The sequence below is a fragment of the Vanacampus margaritifer genome, chromosome 15, assembly GCF_051991255.1.
Source record: "Vanacampus margaritifer isolate UIUO_Vmar chromosome 15, RoL_Vmar_1.0, whole genome shotgun sequence".
NCBI classification, from domain to species: domain Eukaryota; kingdom Metazoa; phylum Chordata; class Actinopteri; order Syngnathiformes; family Syngnathidae; genus Vanacampus; species Vanacampus margaritifer.
The window spans coordinates 18,552,905-18,570,306 of record NC_135446.1 but is presented as its reverse complement, the minus strand read 5'-3'; the positions used below and the strand labels follow the sequence as shown (position 1 = coordinate 18,570,306).

General features: G+C 44.5%; 2 protein-coding genes across 4 annotated transcripts; one reads left to right on the top strand and one right to left on the bottom strand.

Moving 5' to 3' along the window:
* Positions 1-150: 150 nt before the first annotated feature.
* On the bottom strand, positions 151-17,399 carry gpha2 (glycoprotein hormone subunit alpha 2). Of its 3 annotated transcripts, none has more exons than XM_077545389.1 (10): positions 17,193-17,399; positions 16,726-16,855; positions 15,272-15,545; positions 12,704-12,862; positions 9,802-10,099; positions 9,331-9,511; positions 4,474-4,651; positions 2,893-3,016; positions 737-921; positions 151-648 (listed from the first exon to the last, which is right to left on the bottom strand). In XM_077545389.1, exons 6-10 carry the CDS (start codon positions 9,459-9,461, stop codon positions 544-546), a joined length of 723 nt encoding a protein of 240 aa, XP_077401515.1. In that variant the 5' UTR covers positions 9,462-9,511; positions 9,802-10,099; positions 12,704-12,862; positions 15,272-15,545; positions 16,726-16,855; positions 17,193-17,399; the 3' UTR covers positions 151-543. The 3 variants fall into 3 exon arrangements, with proteins under 3 accessions (XP_077401515.1, XP_077401516.1, XP_077401517.1); XM_077545390.1 differs by having other exon boundaries at positions 9,802-10,059; XM_077545391.1 differs by lacking the exons at positions 12,704-12,862; positions 15,272-15,545; positions 16,726-16,855; positions 17,193-17,399 and having other exon boundaries at positions 9,802-12,694.
* Positions 9,780-15,531, top strand: LOC144034845 (atrial natriuretic peptide receptor 1-like). Its single transcript, XM_077543929.1, has 22 exons — positions 9,780-9,891; positions 9,955-10,087; positions 10,229-10,361; positions 10,424-10,528; positions 10,594-10,696; positions 10,755-10,900; positions 10,967-11,039; positions 11,103-11,247; positions 11,315-11,401; positions 12,335-12,478; positions 12,538-12,659; positions 12,730-12,868; positions 12,969-13,017; positions 13,133-13,234; positions 13,297-13,416; positions 13,487-13,580; positions 13,674-13,761; positions 13,836-13,975; positions 14,068-14,220; positions 15,047-15,145; positions 15,237-15,328; positions 15,391-15,531. Exons 1-22 carry the CDS (start codon positions 9,780-9,782, stop codon positions 15,529-15,531), a joined length of 2,520 nt encoding a protein of 839 aa, XP_077400055.1.
* Positions 17,400-17,402: the final 3 nt, after the last annotated feature.

The following is a 17,402-nucleotide window of genomic DNA, read 5'->3' as shown; positions in this document are numbered from 1 at the left end:
GAAATCAACATTCGATAAGATTCGCAAATGTTCTCCCCTCAGTGGGACACGAGCTTAAATAAAGCAAAACATTACAATTTTATTTCCCTCATGTCCATTTTCGGGGTGTGCCTCATCTGACTAGAATAAAGAAAAATAATAATGCCAAAGTCCACAATTTAAAAGGCTTTTGTTTTAATTCACACAATGCAAACATAAAAATATTTCAAATATCTATCTATATTTTACGCCCATTTCATGCACTCTCCGGTTCCACCAATAGATATAAATTACAAAAAAATAAAATTACAAATTAAAATCAAATAAATATTTGGTGCCTTTACATTCCTTAGTCATTTTGTTAATGTTTAGTGCTTATTGTAAAACGTGGAATCATTTCTTTTCAATACCGTCTGCTCTCGTCTCAAAGTGTAACGTAATGAACATCACAATTACAAAGTCCAAATGCAGAAATAAGAGTCACAGGAATCCAGATTTTGCCTGGGACTGTATTTTCATTAGTGCATAAGTCAGCCGTAAAGTAGATTCCGGTCTTGGTTTTGGTCAGTAGCGGGACGTGCGGCACATATCGCAGCGACAAGCCTTGGCCGTCAGGATTTCCAACTCGTCGTGGTGACGCCCTCCAGGACACTCCAGGCGAACTTTGACCTAGCCGACCAGAGGTGGTGTGGTTGAGCGGACAAGTCCAATACCGATGAACCCGCCCCCCACCCTTGCTGCTCACCCCCCTCCTCACCTTTGCCTCTTTGGTGATGGTGCAGCATCGCGCCGCCGATGTGACGTTGTGTGTAAAGTTGGAGGCGACCAGCACCGAGTATCTGGACGGGAACGCGCTGGACTCGCAGTAGCCTACGCAGGCGTGCACCAGGTGGGTGCCTCGGCACGTGCCTCGCCGGTCGCTACGGATGCTCACGTTGAAAGCTGAGGAGCATAAATGACATACTTAGCATACACAACTGTCACGGATAAGTTTGTATCAGATATTGGTTTGAGCGTGGTTTGGCAACAGTTGGTTTAAAGGGGAAGTCAACAAAATCATTTTCTTTCCAATAATATTTTTCTATGCAGCCCCACTAGTCTAAATATGGTATTCTGGTTAATATTGCATTCGTAGAATATTTCTTGTTCAGTGAAAATGACATCACAGTTGCTCAGGTAACAACCAATCACAGTACAGCTCCAGAAAACAGGTGAGCTCTGATTGGTTGTTGCCTGAGCCCTGTGCAACATTGATGTCATTTTCAGTCGACAGCAAGTGTCAAAATGGCCGCCCCCTGAGATAGATAAAAACGGGTGGATTTTGCTTCATAACCCATATTTCTACAAAGGTAATATTAATCAGAATGTCATGTTCAGACGAGTGAGGTCACATATAACATCTTATGGTCAAGAAATGTTTAAGGTTGACTTCCACTTTAATATTGTGTTTGTGGAATATGAATAAAGCAGCAAAATCCACCCGTTTTTATCCATTTCAGGCGGCGGCCATTTTGCCACCAAGCTGTTGACTGAAAATGACATCACAGCTGCTCAGGGCTCAAGGTACCGACCAATCACGGCTCAGGAGAGCCCTGAACAACTGTGATGTCATTTTCAGTCGACAGCAAGTGACAAAATGGCCGCCCACTGAGATGGACATCACAGTTGCTCGGGGCTCAAGGTACCGACCAATCACGGCTCAGGAGAGCCCTGAACAACTGTGATGTCATTTTCAGTCGACAGCAAGTGACAAAATGGCCGCCCACTGAGATGGACATCACAGTTGCTCCCGCGGGGCTCAAGGTACCGACCAATCACGGCTCAGGAGAGCCCTGAACAACTGTGATGTCATTTTCAGTCGACAGCAAGTGACAAAATGGCCGCCCACTGAGATGGACATCACAGTTGCTCGGGGCTCAAGGTACCGACCAATCACGGCTCAGGAGAGCCCTGAACAACTGTGATGTCATTTTCAGTCGACAGGAAGTGACAAAATGGCCGCCCACTGAGATGGACATCACAGTTGCTCGGGGCTCAAGGTACCGACCAATCACGGCTCAGGAGAGCCCTGAACAACTGTGATGTCATTTTCAGTCGACAGGAAGTGACAAAATGGCCGCCCACTGAGATGGACATCACAGTTGCTCGGGGCTCAAGGTACCGACCAATCGCGGCTCAGGAGAGCCCTGAACAACTGTGATGTCATTTTCAGTCGACAGGAAGTGACAAAATGGCCGCCCGCTGAGATGGACATCACAGCTGCTCGGGGCTCAAGGTACCGACCAATCACGGCTCAGGAGAGCCCTGAACAACTGTGATGTCATTTTCAGTCGACAGCAAGTGACAAAATGGCCGCCCACTGAGATGGACATCACAGTTGCTCGGGGCTCAAGGTACCGACCAATCACGGCTCAGGAGAGCCCTGAACAACTGTGATGTCATTTTCAGTCGACAGGAAGTGACAAAATGGCCGCCCACTGAGATGGACATCACAGTTGCTCGGGGCTCAAGGTACCGACCAATCACGGCTCAGGAGAGCCCTGAACAACTGTGATGTCATTTTCAGTCGACAGGAAGTGACAAAATGGCCGCCCACTGAGATGGACATCACAGTTGCTCAGGGCACCGACCAATCACAGCTCAGCTTGCGAACGTCACAAGACCAAACTCTGAAAACAGGTAAAGAAAGTAAAGAAAATTTGTAGGTTGGTTTTCAATTGAACAAACTGAGAGTGAGATACTTTTTAGTATTTGTTTCACATATTCTCAATCATGCTTTCATTTGTATAGAAAACCTCAACCAATTTGACGCCGTCAAAATGTTCAACATTTCTATTATTTGAAGAAAAAAAAATCCACATATCACTAAACGTTCCCATATTTTTGTGCAGGATCTGCGCATTGACAACTCACGGTGCAAGTGACAGCCCGGGCTGAGGGTGACGTTTTCGTCGCTCCGACCAATGGGAGAGAAGAGCAGCAGCGACATCGCTGGCAGCACCAGCAAGCAGACGTTGAAGCTCATCGGCTGCGACATCTGGGACAAAACAAACACACTCGAGTGGGCGCGCACGCAACACACAAATCTACAATAAACTCTTGCTATTTTTTTAATTTTATTTTTTTTTAATAATCGGCAAAACACAACAACTTCAATATCATTTCAAACTCAATTTAGAAAATGTCCCTTAAAACAGTAACTTACAAATGATTTGCGATGCGGCAAAGAATCTCTCAACTTAGCTCCTCCCCAAAATACAAAGATCCTAGCCTCTCAGTCAAGATGTATCACTTCGACATGCTTCCTTGACACTAATTAATTACGCGTGGCTGATGGACAGCTCAATGAACGAGTGAGACATTTTCAGAGGGCGCCTCCCACTTTTTTAAGGCATCAAAAGTAACAGGACAAATGAACAATTCATACTTTCGCTTTTTAATACTCGGTTGCAAATCCTTTGCAGTCAAAATTACGTACATCACCAGATGCTTGATTTCAACCTTGGTGAGGCTGCGACTGTCTTCAATTTCTTGCTTGTTGGTGGGGGGGGGGGCATTTTCCCCTTCGCTTTTGTCTTCAGCGTGTGAAATGCACACTTGACTTGGCCGTTGCAAAATATTCCACTTCTTTGCCTTTAAAAAAAATATTTGGTTGCTTTTGCAGTATGCTTCAGGTTTTACTCCCAAAAAATTGCACTTTACAATTAGCAGTCACCTCATTTAATAAATTTTATTATTATTATTTTTTTTTTAAATTAGGACTTAGTATTTTGCATGCTAGTGTACCACACCGTGACTCTACTTTCTAATATTGTGATATCAAATTTGACTTTTAAGTGACTTGGTCACACAAGGAAAACACGAGTGACAGAAGTGGGGAACCACTGTCTCAACGCACACGGAATGTAAACAACAAGTCAGCTTTTTCCCAGTCATTTTGCTCGGCCTGACCTTTGCCATTTCGTTTCCTTCCAACGGGCAGCAGAGGGAACCCCCGTTTTACACTGCAGCTAAATGGTCCTGACTGTGTGTGTGTGTGTTTGTGTGCATGTCTGAGGCGTAGCTAACCCTGTGCCAGCTGGTTGGAAAGGCGGGGGGGGGTACCAGTTTTTTTTCCTCCGAAGGATGGAGCGTCTTCACATTGCTGTTGCCGCCGTTTTTTGTTGCAAAAGTTTGTATGTGTGCTTAGTTTATGTCTGTGTTAATTGTCGTCAAGTGTAGTCTGAATTGATGATATGCAAATAAAGCTCAAGAATAGATGACGTGCAGCCAAACTTGAAAAAAAAAAATATGACAAAAACTGGAGAAAAAAAATATTTAAATGTAAGATTAAGCACATAATTTGCATAGAAGGGTTTGGCTTTTTTTTTTTTAAACAACCTTGTAAGTGTCAAGCAAATAAAATGAAAAAAAAAAAAACAATTCTTGTCAGTTCAATAAATGCACACAATTTTCTTTGGAGACAACAAATGGATTAAATGGCAAATGTCTTACCTGGAGAGTGGAAAGCACAACGTGCAGAGCCCCGGCCGACTGACAGCAGTACAGATGTGTGTAAGGCTCATGCAGCGGTGCCAGTGGCAGGTACGAGAGGCCAATTATAGCTGGGAGGAACACACCCACATTAGCAGCTCTGGTTTTTCCATTCAGGTCCCCCTTCGCTTTTGTCCTTCTGCAGTCAATGGCAAAAAATAAAAAATAAATCCCAAAATGTCCTTTTGCTGGTCTTTCTCCTTCTGTAGGCGGCGTGTTAGCATGTCAGCCAGAGAGCCACCTCCCCAACGTACTTTAAAAACCTTCACGGGGGGTGGGGGTGCTAGTGGTGGGATCGCTGTGACACAGAGGAAAACTAGATTAGGTTTTCCATCAATGCATTGGTACAAAAGACACACACGCACGCACGCACACACAGCAAGTTAGAGACAAACTCCGATTTTCTGGGATTCAAAATCGCAGGCACTAAAAGTTTGGAGGCTGCCAAAATTACAGTCACTCTAAAAGTTTCCCTCAGCATTTGGGCACAAGTGCAAAATGAAGTTTTAAAGTGATGGGATTGGAAGTGTCTGCGGAAGCCAAGCGAAGAGATGTTGTATTTTTACAGATACCGTGAGTTAATTTATAATTTTTTTGTTAGCCAATTCAAAATGCTGGCAAACGCTATAAGAACACGCTACTTTTGTAGCACAAAAATCGTCTCGCTCTTGAACAACGTGAGACATGAACATTTTTTTTTCTCAATACACGCACAATTTAATTCATTCAGTCATTTCAAACAGGTATCTTTCTCAACCCGATTAAAAATAGCAATTAGCCAAGGTCATTCCTGTATATAAAAATGGTGATGAGCATACTTTTTCTAATTATCAGGGATGTGATTTGACCAAAGTGAAATTATCTGAAAATTTAGCCGGGGGTCTGGGGGCCGCTGGCACCCAGCTAGATCCAGGGCAGTGCCCTGGTGGGGGGACAAGGGGGAGCTCATGGGTTTTCCGTGTTTTTAAGTACTTTCAATGCACTCACATGACAAAGAAATAGACAAAACAACAGCATAAATTTTCAATGTATATTGAACTATCCCATATAAAATGGCAGTTTTAGTCAACTCAAAATCAGTCACATTCAAAAACATTGGACTGCCTTTGCTTTTAAAAACTATCACTGAGAATATCATCATATCTAACTAATGTGATTACTAAGTTAACACATAAATAATGTTGAAGAGTTCAAATTTCATGAACAAATAATTGTATCATGACCAAATGAAAAGTAACTCATATTAGAGCATACCACAAATGTCTTTGTTATAGCAGAAGATGTTATCTGTCGGAGTCATGTGCATACACAATGAACTACAAAAAATAAAAATAAAAAAATTTGAATTTTTTTTTTTTGGGGGGAGATAAAAAAAAGCGGAATTCCGCGAATTAGCGGAAAAATCACATCCCTGAATTATAGACCAATTTCTGCTTCGGATCTCAAAAATGATTAACTTAAATTAATCAAATCATTTTATTGAGAGCTACAACTTAGTGAGCGAACAGCAATATGGATTTCGATATAACAGGTCAACGACTACGGCAGTCATGATTTGGCAGAGCAAATACCAGATGCAACTGATAAAAAAGATTATATAGGGGCGGGGGGGGGTCTTCATTGACCTTAAAAAGGCCTTTGATGTGATTGATCGCAATATACTGAAGAAAATTGGAAAGGTATGGAATGAAATGAAAAGCGTTATCGTGGCTAATCATGACTATCATGCAAATGGAAAACAAAGCTAAATGAAGTCAGATTACAATTAATTCAAGTAATATGTGGAGTTCCCCAGGGATCAATTCTAGAGCCAATATTATTTATTTTGTAGGTAAATGGGCTGAGTTTATGTAGCGTTTTCCACACCATATGGTGCTCAAAGCGCTTTACAACGCATCATTTTCACCCATTCACACACCATGGATATGTATGGTATCAAAATGACTAAATGATGTACTTTTTGCTGATGACACCACTTTGCTTTGCTCTGGTTTCGGTCTGGGGGAAAAAAAAATGGCATCGAACAATGTTGATAATTTATCACAACCGATTCAAGGCACTCGCCTCCGCAGCGCAAAGGAAGATAAAGCGACAATTCTAGCGTCACAGACAATAAATCACAAAGATTTGATCACTGATGTTTTGCCAAACGACACACACACGCACGGCAGGAAAACATAGTGATCACCTTATGGCCCCCACTACCCCACACATTCCCAATCTGGCTATGTCAATGGAAAAGCGGAATTTGTGACATCATTTTCATCCAAACCCCCAATTACACACGCGCGCGCGCACACACACACACACACACACACACAATTATTGTGGTGACACTTCGTTGTACAGACGGAACACGAGTGAATGGCCTCCTCAGATTAGACGTGGGGGACTTTTTTTTTTTTCTCTCTCTTTCTTTCTCAACATGGGGACACCCAGTTAATGCGCACTCACACTTGAGTGTGACTCAGCGAGGCTGACTGATGTTTGCAGTAATTCATGGCACCTTTGTTACCTTGGTTACCGCGGCGTCTCTCTCATTACCGTTTCATTATATGAATTGTATTCTAGTGTTTTGTGAGTGTTATTCTGGGCTGTGTGATAATAATATGAGGGGAGGATGAGGCAAAGTTTCCTTTAACACCCCCCCACCCCCTCGCCCCCCTGCCCGGGCCCGTGTTGTCCCCCAACAAACACATTGTCCCATTTACCCCCCCCCCCCCCCATACATACATAAATATATTCATATACATACGTGTAGAAATCACCACTGATATGCTGACACAATTGGCTCGTTTTGGCGCGTGTGCCGCATTGTGCGCTAGCGTGTGCCAAAAATAGTGACAATGCCTCAGAGTGACAAACACACCCTTGGGAGGTGGAACACTCAACCAATTTGGATTGACGGGAGGAAAGTGGAGTTTCCATATGGTGACACTCACTGAAGATTAGGCACAGGCACACACGCGCACACACATCATCACGTGGAAACATTAAGCGAGTGTCCATCATTTAGCAGAATAAAACCTTGCAATGTGTTCCATTCTACACAAAACGGATGAGAAAACACTATCTAATCTATAAACTCTTCATCTACAGAAAATATTACGGGTGTTGGATACTACTTTTTTTTCGGACTGATAGCAAGCAGTACATGTACTCGGTACATGCCACCGATACCGATAACCGGTATTGGTACTCGCCCACCCCTTGTAAAAGTTGCCTGGTAATATACCTCTAAATATGTACAAATACGTGAACGTTTTACTTAAGTACAGTAGCTAAGTATTTGTACTCTATTACATCACAAGACTGCAGCTAAGTAGAGGCAAGCTGGAATTTTCTTGCAGTCCAATGTGGATCGAAGGATTTTTTATTTTTTTTTTTTTAAATTGAATGTTGGAAGTGTCATTATGGCCACACTCTTCACTCCTTTTCATTTTGTTGTGTGCGACAGCGCCGGAGATGAGCTCACTCTCCAGATCAAACTTAATACTTTTGAAAGCCTTGCGAGCTTTGTAAAAGGCGCCTCCTCCTCATTTTAAGAAAACAAATAACTCAATGGGACGGTACAATTAGCGCAAATCATTTTTTCCATTCCAAACTAATGTGCACTGGGGCGGGTTGGCGGTAAAAGTGTAGGCAAGTCGGAGTGGACGAAGTGTTAAAGAAAAGAGGATAATTTGGGGACTTGGTTGCCATCACCAGGAACACACAATTACCCTGTGCACTCTCTCTGACTGACGCAATGCTATCATTAGCCTTAATCACACTTGTTATCCTACCTGTCTGCACTCATGCTTGCCTGAGGCGGCTTCACGAGCGACGATACGGCCACTGTTTGTATGCACAGTTGGTGTTGGGGGGCGACCGGTATTGAGCAGGTGGCTAATTAGCAGCTAAAGTGATGGGAAAAATGACTACTGTATATTTTATGGGATGGAAAATTTAGAGAAAGAGAAATACGGGGCATTTCTTTTTTTCTGACGGACATCAATTGACATTGCATTGAAACGTGGAAGCGCCGCAAATTGGGCTTTTCCTCCATTCAAGTGGAGCAAAATGACAGATCGTGGAACGCCAATGCCTGGAGAGGGCTCTTGAATTTGGCGCCATCTGGTGGCAAATTTCAAAATAATAATACAGTGGTCCCTCGCTATAACGCCGTTTAATTTACGCAGCCTCGCTGTTTTGCTGATTTTTTTTGGTGCCATTTTGAATGCATTTTTTTTTTTTTTACAGTAATGTACCTATTTTATACAATTTATAATAGAGACTTAAAACATTTATAATAAATGTAAAACTAAATTAAGTGCTTTGCGGATTTCCTTTATTGCGGGTATTTTTTGGAACTTAACATCAGTGCGAAACGAGGGAACACTGCACATGATAAAGGTCGCGAGGTTATGACGCGTAGGAAGACCCGGTCTGGGCCGTCTGGACCGCCGGGACAATTCCCGGTGGCCGGCCAAAGGCAAATAAAGTGGTTTTGTTAGACCTAGTTTTTTCATTCTCACTCAAGATATATATTCAGTTTTCTTCTTTTGGGCAGGATGTGTTAAAACGTAAGTACTAAGCCTATACTAGGCTATTTTTCTTTTTATCCATAATGTGTAGTAAAACTTTTTTTTTTTTTAACACAGGTTGTTTAGTTGGGACTAAAAATGACATGATTTAAGGCAAAAAAAACATCCATGCCCCCCCCCCAAATTTGACACACAAGTTGTACTACCAGAGTTCTGCAGCAGAGGGCGACTTTGCACCAACACCTTAATGTTCAAAAGAGCTCAAATTGAGAACGTGCTGCTCAACACTCACTCTGGACTGAGACCTCCAACGGCTGCACACTTAATGCTCCAATTTGGTCCGCTCTGCTTCCCGCACCTCTGTCTACGGCAGAACGTCCTCGTCCATCCTGGTCTAGTCTGGTCCGTCATGAAGAGTAACATCTGCTACATGATTTGGGTGAGACCTTTCACTTCCACACTTCCATCTTGTCCTGTTCAGTGTGGCGAGCGCAACATGTAAAATTAATTAGCGGTGGGTAGTAAAGAAGTATAAAGACTTTATTACTGTACGCAAGTGGATTTTCCCACGTACAGTATCTGTACTTGACTTAATTGGTTGATTGAGATCTCAAGAGTCTTACAGGGTAGAAAAATGCAGGGAGACAATTATGTAATAAGGTGATTTTTTTTTGGTGGGGGTCCCACAATTGCCTTCTACTCTTCTACTGCCAAGTAACTAACTGTGGCGTGTGCGTATAGATGTGCGTGTGCTGCGTCGCACCTGTGTCCTCCTGGCACGATCTTGACAACAGCGAGTACGACTGCTGGCCTCTGGAGCACCCCAACGACTCCAACATGATCAGTTGCGGAGGTGAGCGTCGTCGTCGTCGCGCGCAGGTCTAGCAGGTGGTAAAACGCCAACGTCGGCGCGCAGGTCTGGAAATGGCGTGGGTGCTGCGGCCCCCCGAGACGGTGAAGAGCGGCGAGGTGTTCAGCGTCGTCTACTCGGTCGACGTCCATGACTCCTTCTACAGCTGGGCTGTGGACAACCGTATCTTCCCTCACAGGTAACCCTGAACCTGTTATGTACAATAAAACCCCGATAGGGTTCGAAGTTCCGTACCCTTTGGCGAAAAGAGCGAAAAGGCTATAAAAAAAAAATAAAAAAAAAAAAAGTGGGGGTTCATTGTACATGGCCACGTGTTCAGTTCCATAGTAGACGTGGAAGACGCTCGGCGGTTCTGCGAGCATCACGAGTGTCCCGCCAACTGGAAAGACGCCGACGGTGACAACTGCTGCATTCATCACGCCAACGTCCACTCCTGCCCACTGGCGCACATGGTACACACACGCACGCACGCACGGACAGGCCACGTGCGCCATCCGCTCACACTTGTTTTCAGACTTCAGAGAGCATCTGCGGTCCGTGGATTCCCGACGACGGCAAGATCTTCACGCACACCATCTCCACGTCGGGCAAGATGACGCAGGCCAACTGGAGCGCCAAGGTAAGGCCCGAGCGACGCGGCTGGGGATGAGCGGCCTCGTCAAGGCGTGTGGCCGTCCCCCCCAGGTGGTTCTGCTTCACGTGGGCCTGACGTCCCTCATCGCGCACATCCGAGTGGGCCGCATGCAGGTGGCGCTGGAGGCCAAGAGCACCGTGCTGCCCTCCGCAGGTACGGGACGCATATTTGTCGCCGTCAAGGCGCGCTAACCGCCTTTCGGCCCTTTCAGTCTGCGGCGACGGGAAGTGCCATGAGGCGGAGCTGTGCTCCACCTGTCCTGCCGACTGCGGCGAATGTCCCATGACTCCGTCCACCAAACTGGCAATCGGACTGCCGCTGAGTCTGCTGTGCCTCTGCTTTACCCTGACCGCCATGGTGAGAACCCGTCCTCCGCCATTGTGCGCCATCGCGCACGACTGAGCGCGTCTATTGTGCGTTTAGTGGCTGAGGTACCAGAAGCAGAAGCTGCTGTGGGATGAGAGCTGGATCATCGATTTTGACTTCATCAAGCAAGGTACAGCAAACCGCCACATATTTGTCCACAATGAGAGGACAAAGCGTGTCTTTGGCGACGCAGATCAGCACGCGCGCGTGACCATGGGCAGTTTGATGAGCGTGGCCGCGGCTCACAGCGACAGCAACGCCAGCTGTGTGACGGGCTTCACGTCCTGCGGGGGGCAAGCAGGAAGCAAGAAGACCACCTTCACCAGCACGGGGATCTAGTACGCCCACCCATTTGACTTTTTACCCTGCGGGGCACAAAGGTGAGCTGACACTGATGTCTTTCAGTGACGGCAAGATGGTGGCCATCAAGAAGATTCCCAGCAAGTCCTTCTCTCTGTCCAAGAGTATCAGACAGGAAGTCAAGCAAGTTAGGTAAGATGTCACAAGATGGAGGTGGCCAGTTAAGTGCGCTGAATCACTCGCTCATTGCTTACTCATTATTAGATTGGGATCTAGATCAGGGGTGCTCAAGTTCGGTCCTCGAGAGCCCCTATCCAGCCTGTTTTCCATGTTCCTCTCCACTAACACACCTGATTCGTGATCAGGATTGTTATCGGGCTTCTGCAAAGCTTGCTGATTAGCTGATCAATAGATTCAGCTGTGCTGCAGGAGGGAAACATGGAAAACTTGAGCACCCCTGATCTAGATGCATGATCAGTCAAATGAAAAATAGTTTTGGAACACTACTCTCAGGTGATGTTAACTACATTGTTGCTGTTGTATAATGTTTTATTTAAAAATAAAACTGTGTTTATGATGAAGACTTAAAACCTATTATGGCACGGCATTTTAATGTCGTCATTATGGGGTACTTGCATATGGAGGACCAAAAATGGCAAAATAAAAAATAAAAAACTATATATAAAAGTGAAAATAAAAACGGATACAAAAATATAATTCAATAATTAAATACAAGAAATAAATATTAATGGAAATAAAAACATGTCAATGAGGCAAACTTAACATAACATTTCATGACGTATTTCATGCTGACAGCGTATGCAGCATGAACTACAAGTAAATAAATGTAAAAAAATTAATAAAAAATTATAGCATTTTTAAATAAAAAAAATCCAACATTTTTTTTTTTAAATCTTGTTTTTATTTTTGTATTATTTTTTACTTGTATTCAATTATGTAAGTATATACACACATTTTTGCTTTTATTTCCATTTATATTTATTTTCACTTCATTTTTGGTCCTCCATATTTGCAGCGCCAAGCACTGTTTTTTTTTTTCAATTGCTACTTGTAAGTTTTTAGTCCGTCCAATGTCATCGATAAGGAGTGACTGCGTGTGTCCAGGGAGTTGGACCACCCCAATCTGTGCAAGTTTATTGGCGGCTGCGTCCAAGCGCCAAGTGTCGCCATAGTGACCGAGTACTGCCCCAAGGGGAGCCTGAACGACGTCCTTCTCAGCGAGGAGATCCCGCTCAACTGGGGCTTCAGGTACGCTCGCCTCGGGACGCTCTCGTGGCGAAGCCGGGCATAACATCAGCACCGCCTAGGTTCTCCTTTGCCACGGACATCGCCAGAGGGATGGCATATCTCCACCAGCATCGCATCTGTCATGGCCGCCTCAAGTCCCTCAACTGTGTGCTGGACGACCGCTGGGTGTGCAAGATCACTGGCGAGTCCCCCACACCCCCAACGCACACCCCAAACTCCACCCACCTTTGACCGGTTTGTCGTCCCGGCAGATTATGGGTTGAGAGTGTATCGCCGGGGGGAAGGGGCGGAGCCTCTCTCCACCTATCAGCAGAGACTACAGGAAGTGTACATGCCTCCAGAGTTTCAAGACGCCGACGTGGAACCGACGCTGGCTGGAGACGTCTTCAGGTGACCACAAACACAGAAGCAAAGCACACAAAGGCAGTTATTGGCAGTTTGTTTTGAAGACACACTGCGCCGTAACAACAGTGTGTTTGTGTGTGTGCAGTTTTTCTATAATCCTACTGGAGATCGCCACACGCAGTGACCCTGTACCTGTAAGTGTGAATGCTACATATTGTTGTGCTTGTCACTATAGGTCACTGCCAAAGATAGAAAACAAAGAAATACTATTTATAAATAAAATCATTGATTGACATGACTGCCGCGCAGGTGGACGAGTCCAGTCTAGAATGTTCCTGCTGTCCGCCCCTGCCGGAGCTCATCTCCAGCAAGGCCGACAACACCTGCCCGTGTCCCGCCGACTACGTGGAGGTGAGCGAGCTAACCCGGCGGGACGCTAGCAATCGAGCGCTAACTAGCATCTGATGTTGCAGCTCATCCGGCGATGCGGCGCTCACAATCCCGCCCAGCGACCCACTTTTGAGCAAATCAGGAAGTTTGTCTACCGCATCAACCCTGTCAAAGTCAGCCCGGTGGACATGATGATGAGCCTGGTAAGTCGCCATGCGCCTCTGCGCCTGCACGCACACACACACACACACACACGCATGCGCTGCCTTTCAGATGGAGAAGTACAGCAAACATCTGGAAGTGCTGGTGGCCGAGCGAACACAAGATCTGATGCACGAGAAGCAGAAGACTGACAGGCTGCTCTACAGTATGACACAAACACACAGGCAACACCGGCACGCACACACACACACACACACACACACACACATTTATCTGCTATGCATGCATGTATGTGTAGGTATGCTTCCTCGCCAGGTCGCCGATGACCTACGCCAAGGGAAGCCGTCACAGGCTCAGAGCTACGTTAGCGCTACCGTCTTCTTTAGGTTGGACAGACAGGAAATAAGCATGCCTGGATGATTGGCAGGTGGGCGGGCTAACGCTGTGTATGTGTGTGCAGTGACATCGTAGGCTTCACGCAGCTGTCCAGCAGCAGTACTCCATACCAGGTGGTGGACTTCCTCAACAAGCTCTACACCACCTTCGACGACATCATCGACAACTATGACGTCTATAAGGTGGAAACCATCGGAGATGCCTGTGAGCGGCGCGCGCCACCACGCACATGCGCAGTAGATCAGGGGACGCTCAAATTTGGGTCAAAGGGCCGTTTTACGTTTATGTGTGTGTAGACATGGTGGTGTCGGGGGTCCCGCAAGAAAACGGCATCCTTCACGCCTCCGAGATCGCCAGCATGGCGTTGGACCTGGTGGGTGTGTGCCGCACCTTTAGGATCCCCCACAAGCCCAGCATGCAGCTGCAGATTCGCGCCGGGATCCACTCGGGTAAGCTCAAACGTGCACTGCCGGGAGGAGGCTCTTTTGAGGGGACATCTAAGCAGGGCACGATATGATTGGCTGCTTGAGTAATTGAGTTGAGTAATTGCCTTTAATTAAGTCTTTACTCATTATCGGCAAGAAGTTACGCACAGAGGAAGAGGAGGGAGGCGAGCATGATCATGGTCTGATTGATGTGCAATGTCTTAAAAGTATCTACTAGTTAGCCCCAAGGACAACATGAGTAGCCCACAGTTCTGTTCTAAATATAGCTCACTTACTAAGAATAATTAAAACAGAGGTTTTCTTTATTTAAACTTAACATGGTAGGTACCTTTCTTCTGTAGTAAATATTCTATATTTTGTTTGGAAATAAAATAGATTGTTTAATTAAAAAATAAAATAAATTTAATAAAAATAAAATAAAATAAAATTTAAAAAATGCTGTTTTATGCACCCAAATATTATAATATAAAAAAAATGAACATTTTAGAGCTGTAATTTTAATACCATGATATTTTTGCTCACGGTTATCATAATATCAGAATCTAATATCAGCCCATGCCAAGCTGTGACTACAATATATAAAAAAAAAAATGTTAACTGATACAAAAAAATAAACCTAAAACTATTTTATAAAATAAATAAGACTATTATTATAGCAAAATACCTTGTTTTCATCTTTGTTGATTTATTTCATAGCTAACGCTTGAAAGCTAAACTAAGCATGCCCAAAAAAATCAATCTAAAAAAAAAAAAAGACTAAACACTAAAACCAATGAAAAACACAAAGCTATCAAACCTTAGGGTGTGCAATAAATGTGTTTATGGTCAGGTCCAGTGGTGGCGGGCGTGGTCGGGACTAAGATGCCTCGCTACTGTCTTTTTGGCGACACGGTGAACACGGCTTCTCGTATGGAGTCCACCAGCCTGGGTATTGTATCCATGCCCACGCCATGTCCATCCTACATTCTCGCCGTGTGTGACCAAGTGTGTTTTGTCGTGGTTGTGGTCGTGTCACACAGCACTGAAGATCCAGTGCAGCGCTAGCGTCTTTTACCTGCTGGAGGAGATAGGCGGCTACGCGCTGCTTTGCCGAGGAATGCTGCAGGTCAAGGTGAGAGCTGCCGCTGGCGCTCGGATGCCGACGGCCGCTGACAGCAAACGTCTCCTCGTCAGGGTAAAGGTGATATGGTGACGTACTGGCTGGACGGGAAGACCTCCAAGGAGTTGGACAGCAAAAGTGTCTCCATGGAGAGGGCCAACGACCGAGAACTGGGGTCCTGCCTGCCAGGCGAGCTTGATGTCGGGGACCTTTGAACCACTGGGTCCTCCTGAAGGCAGCGTGTTGGAAAAGCATTAGCTAGATACAGTACAGTAGTGGGTGGCGCTCACACCTGATTTTTGCCACAGTGACTTGAGAATTGCTTGGAAATCGAAGTTTAAGACTTGCAACTTACTTATGACTTGCCCATAACTAGATAACCACAAACTGTCTGCTGGATTTGTGATTTAATGTGACATGGATCATAATAATACTCAACATATTTATGTTGGCAAAAATGTAGAATTTGTGTGCGTTTTTTCTTTTCAATGAATTTCCAGACTGCTCACACTGCACATGCAAAGCAGCTTTTTATTTATACGTGTGCGTGCGTGTGTGTGTGTGTGTGTGTGTGTGTGTGTGGAGGACCACTCGTGTTAAGAGGACATACTCGCCGCTCTGAAGCTCACTCATTCATTCTATTAAGCATTTACATATCTGAGACACATGTGCACACATGCATTTCAAAGCACACTTAAGCTTGGTAGAGCGTGTGTCCCATCTTTTAATTACAGAATACATCAGAGGACTCAAAAACAATGAAGCCACATGCATCGTTTCCATAGCAGCTTTGTCCACCTTGTCATGTGTTTTCCTTTTTACCGACACTTGTTTTTTTAGCAATACGTTTTAATTCATGGAGCTTTATATTTTGTAGCTTATAGTAAATAAATTTTCATCATCATTAGCCATTATGGTGGTCCTAGGAGAGCGACATTTTTTTTTAAAGGTAGTACTTGGTGTAACAAGTTTGAGAACCACTGGCTCAGAAAAACAAAATGTGTTGCTCTTGGAAGAAGCCATGACAATTGCTTTTACTACAGTTTGTCTGTCCGATGACTGCATTGTTTTCAACTCATTTATGTCAATGCAGAGAACCACATGTGGACTATTAGACTTGGATCAAATTGATTTAATAGCACTGTTATTTTCATTCTTCTTTCAACCACTACTGAACGATACACAAGAAACTGTGTGACAACATTTGTATTGACTTAAGCGTTTAACAAAAATAGTAAATATTATTTTCTAATTTGACCAAACTTCTGTATAGTGTAAACATGACAAATGGAACATGGGCTACGGTCCATTTTCCAATTAAGTATTTATAGTCTGAGCCTAAAACTGAATTAGGATATAGACGTTGGAATTTTAGAAATGCAAAAAAAAAAAAAGACATCTTCTCTTGCCTTGTAATAACCGGAGAAGCTGTCAATCATGGGGCAGAAGGTTGGTCCTCTTATCCAGCAGCCAATGAGCTGCGACTCTGCCGGCGTAGATGACGTATGACCATGACAAGAGCACAACAGCAAACAAAACCTGACAGAAACACAAAAAAGCAAACATTTGAGCAAAAAAAGGGCTTTGCTTATTGCATTAAACGGTGCACAGCTGCAAATGTGGGATTTATGAAAGTTATAAACGATTTATTTGACTGCTGTTCATCGAGTCGACTTGTTTGCTCTGACTAAAACATACATGTGTAATGAACACGTTGCATTATGTTTATATTAATTATATTAAAACACAAATGTTGCAATTTGTTCAATGTGGTATCGTGAATGGAAAGTCACTAGGCTAGCATCTTGCAACCAAGCTAGCTGCTAACTCCGAAGTAAATGAGACATTGGCGTTACTTAAGGAGCGTGAATTTTACCGCCGAATAAATCCGGTCCAGAGTTCGTCTGCTGACCACCACCATGTTATCACTTTTGGACAGTTTATTGTCTGTATCCCTACAAAAGCGCTTTCCCCCGCCTCTTTTTTTTAATAAATCGGAGCGGAGCAGCCGTTGCGTGACGTCACAGTGTATTCTTCGTTGCCGTAATCGTGGAATCACATGCAGCCACAGCGCCACTCTGTGATC